Below are 7,545 nucleotides of genomic sequence, written 5' to 3'. Positions count from 1 at the left end.
ATCGGAAGTCAACACATTGTTTCTTCCTCGGAAAGGTGGCCACAGTTCTGGAAGAATTTCAAGTGGAGGAACAATCATCCAGTGTGCTGGAGGAGAAACTCCCCAACCTGACTGTCATCCACTCGGCGGTCATAGCACTGCACACACAATCACACGTGAGTTGGACTATTAAATGTACTAGCAGTAGTCATAGCACTGCACACACAATCACACGTGAGTTGGACTATTAAATGTACTAGCAGTAGTCATAGCACTGCACACACAATCACACGTGAGTTGGACTATTAAATGTACTAGCAGTAGTCGTAGCACTGCACACACAATCACACGTGAGTTGGACTATTAAATGTACTAGCAGTAGTCATAGCACTGCACACACGACCACACGTGAGTTGGACTATTAAATGTACTAGCAGTAGTCATAGCACTGCACACACAATCACACGTGAGTTGGACTATTAAATGTACTAGCAGTAGTCGTAGCACTGCACACACAATCACACGTGAGTTGGACTATTAAATGTACTAGCAGTAGTCATAGCACTGCACACACAACCACACGTGAGTTGGACTATTAAATGTACTAGCAGTAGGACTAGTCACGTGACTAGTTGTGTTTAGTTGGCAGGAAAAGCAGCAGTTTAGATGAAAGTCAGGTCCAGGTTATCCAGGGTAATTCCCACCTAACCTTATCCTTGTCCACACACACACACAATGGTGGTTTAAAGGCCTACTGAAATGACATTTTTTTATTTAAACGGGGATAGCAGATCCATTCTATGTGTCATACTTGATCATTTCGCGATATTGCCATATTTTTGCTGAAAGGATTTAGTAGAGAAAATCGACGATAAAGTTCGCAACTTTTGTTCGCTGATAAAAAAAAGCCTTGCCTGTACCGGAAGTAGCGTGACGTCACAGGAGCTAGTATTCCTCACAATTCCCCGTTGTTTACAATGGAGCGAGAGAGATTCGGACCGAGAAAGTGATGATTACCCCATTAATTTGAGCGAGGATGAAAGATTCGTAGATGAGGAACGTTACAGTGAAGGACTTGAGAGGCAGTGCAGGACGTATCTTTTTTCGCTCTGACCGTAAATTAGGTACAAGCTGGCTCATTGGATTCCACACTCTCCTTTTTTTATTGTGGATCACGGATTTGTATTTTAAACCACCTGGGATACTATATCCTCTTGAAAATGAGAGTCGAGAACGCGAAATGGACATTCAGTGCCTTTTATCTCCACGACAATACATCGGCGAAATGCTTTAGCTACGAGCTAACGTGATAGCATCGTGCTTTAACTGCATATAGAAACAAAAAAATAAACCCCTGACTGGAAGGATAGATAGAAAATCAACAATACTATTAAACCGTGGACATGTAAATACATGGTTAATGCTTTCCAGGCTGGCGAAGGTTAACAATGCTGTGCTAACGACGCCATTGAAGCTAACTTAGCAACGGGACCTCACAGAGCTATGCTAAAAACATTAGCTCTCCACCTACGCCACCCAGCCCTCATCTACTCATCAACACCCGTGCTCACCTGCGTTCCAGCGATCGGCAGAAGGACGAAGGACTTCACCCGATGCGTTTGGCGGCCCGGAGACGTAGGAAGTCAAGGTGAGGTCGGCGTCTAGCGCGGCTAGCGCGGCTAGCGCTCCAACAAAGTCCTCCTGGTTGTGTTGCTGTAGTCCGCTGCTAATACACCGATCCCACCTACAACTGTCTTCTTTGCAGCCTTCATTGTTCATTAAACAAATTGCAAAAGATGTCCAGAATACTGTGGAATTATGAAATGAAAACAGAGCTTTTTGTATAGGATTCTACGGGTACCATAACTTCCGTTACTTTGACTTCGTCACGCGCATACGTCATCATACCGCGACGTTTCAGCCGGATATTTCCCGGGAAGTTTTAAAAGTCACTTTATAAGTTAACCCGGCCGTATTGGCATGTGTTGCAATGTTAAGATTTCATCATTGATATATAAACTATCAGACTGCGTGGTCGGTAGTAGTAGGTTTCAGTAGGCCTTTAAGACCCTCCCCTCCTCCGTCAGCCGGCACAACACCACCTAGTACGCATGCACACGTCATAGTCACCTCTAGTGTTGCTTTGTGTTCTTAAATTAAATGTGACTTATCTGAACAATATCCAGTGTTGTGCTATTTCAATGAAGTGGAATCCAGTGTGACTATTGTAGTGAATCACACCTGAGACATCATACATGAATCACACCTTTATTACACACCTAAACAATGTGATGAAGAACATTTGACATCAATCAAACTAGGGATGTAGATATCTGCTCAGGACACTCCTCACTCTTTTGCCTTCACCTTCATTGTCCATTCCTTTTTGCTGACTTGATATCCTCTGGACCTAGACGTTGAGTCCGTGACATACATGGTGGACAATAACTGATACAGTCTGCTTTGCCAGTCCAAAAGCATTCACCGTTTTCCGTAGTTATTTTTCCCTCGACGGCCAGGTAATACAAAGCACACGCTAACTTTTTTGTCACATCCATGGGAGCTCTCATTCTCGTTGTCTCTCCTTGGACAAATGGACAAAGCTAAGTAGAACCACAGCTGACCTGGACATTGGAAAGTTCTCTTGCCGTCTGAGAAGTGTTGTATCCCAAATAGCTGCAATGGCTTTCTCTTAATATTCATGTGTGATTTCCACAAGTGTCTGTACATGTAGAAGAAGGAGAAACACGACATGTCTGGATGACTCAACTCCATATTTCTAGTGGTTACCTCTGAGTGGAAATCACTTTATTATGAAGCTGGCTGTGGCGCCTTCTTTCTGATGTCACTTCCTGTGTGAGGCGCGGTCTTTCTGGTGTCACTTCCTCTCCGAACTCAGTTTATAAATGATCAATGAGTCCATACAAAGCCAGATTGAAGATATTCACAGCGCACTTACCCGTGTAAAAAATGATCCAAGGACGGGAACCTTAAACGCTGGTTTAGTGTGGCTGAAATGATACTTAGGCTAAATAATGATTCCTTTAAGGCAGGGGTGGGCAATTAATTTTTACCGGGGGCCGCATGAGCAACCCGAGCACTGCTGGAGGGCCACACCGACAATATTTCAATTAAATTTTGCTCAAATTATTTTTGATATACCGTAAGATAGATAATAATAATAATAATATTTTCATTTAACCTAACTTATCTTTATACAAAAGCAGATGACTTTTGATGGTTTTATTTTTAACACTTCCTTACACAACACTTCCTGATGTATAATACAATACAAAAATTTAAATTTCTGTCACTTTATCCTGCATCCTCTTTGTTGTGAACGTAGCACGCCTGTAAGGTGATTGGCGAAGAAGGAGGAAGCGTTGCTGTTGCGGAAATGAGGAGTGAGGATAGACGTGCGTGTGGAAAGAACGAGATAAGTTGAGCTGTGTTAGTATAGCATGCTCAATAAAAGTTTAAAAAGAGCATCAGACTTGGTGTGCACTTCTTCTGGACGCTACAATTGATGTCAGAAGTGGGATGAAATGCCTCCCAGTTCGCCTTATCCAGCTTAGTGTAAGCCTTAGTTTCCAGAATTCAGTGAAGTCCATCAGATAGTGCCCTCAAACTAAGTAACTTGCAACAATGTCATTTCACAACTGCTTTGTGCTGTGAATGACTCCCAGCTGATAGTCTAGTTAACAATCAGAGTTGGAGCACATGGTCCAATATCATAGTGTTTGGTACCGCTACCACAATGTATTTGGATATTTTCCAATACTTCTCAAAATAAAGGGCACCACAAAAATGACATTATTGGCTTTATTTTAACAGAAAATATCGGGACACTCATGATACTACAAAGACAGAACAAAGAAACATTTTAGAACGCTGAAATATAATGGTGTTAAAAAACCTAGTGAACATATTGGACAACTTCTCTTTTAGCAAACGGAATAAAAAAGCTAATTTGGCTAACATACCGTGTCATTTCTGATAATATTTTGTCAAAATGATGAGGGACAAGCGGTACAAAATGGATTATTAATCTACTTGTTCATTTACTGTTAATATCTGCTTATTTTCTCTTTTAACATGTTCTATCTACACTTCTGTTAAAGTGTAATAATCACTTATTCTTCTCTTCTTTGATACTTGACATTAGTTTTGGATGATACCACACATTTAGGTATCGAATCCGATACCAAGTAGTTACAGGATCATACATTGGTCATATTCAAAGTCCTGACTTTATAATGATAGTAAAAAATATCGATTTAATTATTGTAGTGTTGACTATTTACGACTCTTGTACTTGGTATCATTACAGTTGATTTGTTTAAGGAGCGTTAGCTTGCTGTTTGCGTGTAGTGTTGTGTGTATGTTTAGTTAGCTATTCCTCGTCCTCCAGTGATAATGATACTTGTAAGAAACGTACTTTATTTGTCGCCATGGAGGCCAGGATTAGTGATTTAGAAGTAGCTAAAACACTGTGGAAGGATGTTAGTCCCTTTGCAGTGTATTATTATTGCATCATTAGTTTTGAAGCGGAGATATGTCCATCCTTCATATGTCACCGTGCTGTTTCTGCTTGTAAGTGCTCTGCGTGGGTGTTGACTCGGCTCATATCAGCAGCAAAGTCACCACGGCGTACCATCAAGCTCATGAAGAAAAAAAAAAGTGCAGGTATTTTTCATAGTATATAGTACCTTTTTAAATGAATGAATACTGCAGTACTTTAGAGTAGTCAGCGTTATATTGGAATGTGTTGTTGGAGGGTTGCGTGTGCTCACTTTTCTGCCCGCTTCTAGCACGTTTTATGGCTGCAATCCACCAAAACACTTTCCCCTTCCCTGCCCCTCGCTGGTTGTGGCACCCTGGTGCACAATGTCCGTCTGGCACATTTGGAACGACTGACAACTATGCGGAAAAACTAACTCGCTCCATTTTGCCTGCCAAAATGGCAACTGTTTGGATTTTGCGCAGTGAATTCTGGGTCGCTAGACAACATGTCCTAGAGTGGTATCAGGATGCTTTAGACAACTTCACAGGTGAACTGGATGGTGCAGCTCAACATTTGTAAAAATGTAACCAAAACACGGTTAGCATTTTTACCATTAATGGTTTAGAACAGGGGTCGGCAACCCGCGGCTCTAGAGCCGCATGCGGCTCTTTAGCGCTGCCCTAGTGGCTCTGTGGAGCTTTTTCAAAAATGTATGAAAAATGGAAAAAGATGAGGGGGAAAAAATATATTTTTTGTTTTAATATGGTTTCTGTAGGAGGACAAACATGACACAAACCTCCCTAATTGTTATAAAGCACACTGTTTATATTAAACAGGCTTCACTGATTCGAGTATTTGGCGAGCGCCGTTTTGTCCTACTAATTTTGGCGGTCCTTGAACTCACCGTAGTTTGTTTACATTTATAACTTTCTCTGACTTTCTAGGACGTGTTTTATGCCACTTCTTTTTCTGTCTCATTTTGTCCCCCAGACTTTTAACGTTGTGCATGAGTGCACAAAGGTGAGTTTTGTTGATGTTATTGACTTGTGTGGAGTGCTAATCAGACATATTTGGCCACTGCATGACTGCAAGCTAATCGATGCTAACATGCTATTTAGGCTAGCTATATGTACATATTGCATCATTATGCCTCATTTGTAGCTATATTTGAGCTCATTTAGTTTCCTTTAAGTCATCTCAATTCAATGTATATCTCATGACACACTATCTGTATGTAATATGGCTTTTAATTTGTTGCGGCTCCAGACAGATTTGTTTTTGTATTTTTGCTCCAATATGGCTCTTTCAACATTTTGGGTTGCCGACCCCTGGTTTAGAAGAACACACGAAACAAAACATGTTTATATTTCCCGTGGTTGCAAAAACACATCTTCAATTAGATCCAAATATATCTTGTTTTGTGCAGCACGGTGGCACAGGGGTTAGTGCATGTGCCTCACAATACGAAGGTCCTGAGTAGTCCTGAGTTCAATCCCGGGCTCGGGATCTTTCTGTGTGGAGTTTGCATGTTCTCCCCGTGACTGCGTGGGTTCTACTCCGGCTTCCTCCCACCTCCAAAGACATGCACCTGGGGATAGGCTCCTCCCACCTCCAAAGACATGCACCTGGGGATAGGCCCCTCCCACCTCCAAAGACATGCACCTGGGGATAGGCCCCTCCCACCTCCAAAGACATGCACCTGGGGATAGGCCCCTCCCACCTCCAAAGACATGCACCTGGGGATAGGCCCCTCCCACCTCCAAAGACATGCACCTGGGGATAGGCCCCTCCCACCTCCAAAGACATGCACCTGGGGATAGGCCCCTCCCACCTCCAAAGACATGCACCTGGGGATAGGCCCCTCCCACCTCCAAAGACATGCACCTGGGGATAGACCCCTCTCACCTCCAAAGACATGCATCTGGGGATAGACCCCTCCCACCTCCAAAGACATGCACCTGGGGATAGGCCCCTCCCACCTCCAAAGACATGCACCTGGGATAGGCCCCTCTCACCTCCAAAGACATGCATCTGGGGATAGACCCCTCCCACCTCCAAAGACATGCACCTGGGGATAGGCCCCTCCCACCTCCAAAGACATGCACCTGGGGATAGGCCCCTCCCACCTCCAAAGACATGCACCTGGGGATAGGTTGATTGGCAACACTAAATGGTCCCTAGTGTGTGAATGTTGTCTGTGTTGGCCCTGTGATGAGGTGGAGACTTGTCCAGGGTGTACCCCGCCTTCCGCCCAAATGCAGCTGAGATAGGCTCCAGCACCCCCCGCGACCCCTTAAGGGACAAGTGGTAGAAAATGGATGGATGGATATATCTTGTTTTCTAACACTTCTGAGTCTTATTTGCCAGTATTAAATAGTAGACTTTGCATGCAGTTGCAGTTCCAAGGCATTAGATGGCAGTAGACTATGGCCAGGGCTGGCCCTAACCAATCTGGCGCCCTAGGTAAGATTTTAGGTGGCGCCCCCCCACATCGGCAGTGAAGTGTATATACTCACAAGAAACCAAATAGCTTTGTCTTTGACCTTTTTTTTTTTACTTAAAGAAAGCAAATTAGCATATTATTTGAGAATGTTATGTTATGATTATCTTTAACGGAATCACAGCAGTGCTCAAATTAAAAAACAGCATTCCCTCTCATGTGATATTGCTTAATTAACAATAATGATGTGCACTTTAACAACTAGGCTTACAACTATACCTAATATATATAAAGAGTTGGAAAAGTGACTATTACCTGCAGGGCAAACATTAGCTAACCAGAAGGCAATAACAATGTAAACAGAAAACACCTGCTTAAAAGATCTAATACAAATGTCCCTGAGGAATGTAAGGTGGGAGTACTGTAATTACCTAACGTTACATTATTATTTTCCATAACAATTTAGCCCCCTCCACAATATTAACCCGACGTTAAAACAGAACTAGCTATATATTGATTAGCAATTGCCGAATCATGTAACATTAGCTTAATGCTAAAAGCCAGGTTACTATCACATTCTGTAACAGACAAATAATTTCATGTAGGCTAACGTTACCTACCT

The 7,545-nt window shown here is 42.7% G+C and overlaps 1 protein-coding gene across 2 annotated transcripts in view; it reads left to right on the top strand.

Moving 5' to 3' along the window:
- LOC133662485 (pyridine nucleotide-disulfide oxidoreductase domain-containing protein 1-like) overlaps positions 1-7,545 on the top strand; it is a 34,927-nt gene that overhangs the window by 5,311 nt on the left and 22,071 nt on the right. The window contains exon 3 of one of the 2 annotated variants that reach the window (XM_062066525.1): positions 36-155. In XM_062066525.1, the coding sequence (XP_061922509.1) occupies positions 36-155 (120 nt within the window). Of the gene's footprint in view, positions 1-35; positions 156-5,423; positions 5,504-7,545 lie in introns of those variants that run through there. The other variant, XM_062066527.1, reaches the window with a different exon arrangement.

Source organism: Entelurus aequoreus, linkage group LG12 (genome assembly GCF_033978785.1).
Source record: "Entelurus aequoreus isolate RoL-2023_Sb linkage group LG12, RoL_Eaeq_v1.1, whole genome shotgun sequence".
Taxonomy (NCBI): Eukaryota; Metazoa; Chordata; class Actinopteri; order Syngnathiformes; family Syngnathidae; genus Entelurus; species Entelurus aequoreus.
The sequence above is the reverse complement of the archived record's forward strand: the minus strand, read 5'-3'. Positions and strand labels throughout refer to the sequence as shown.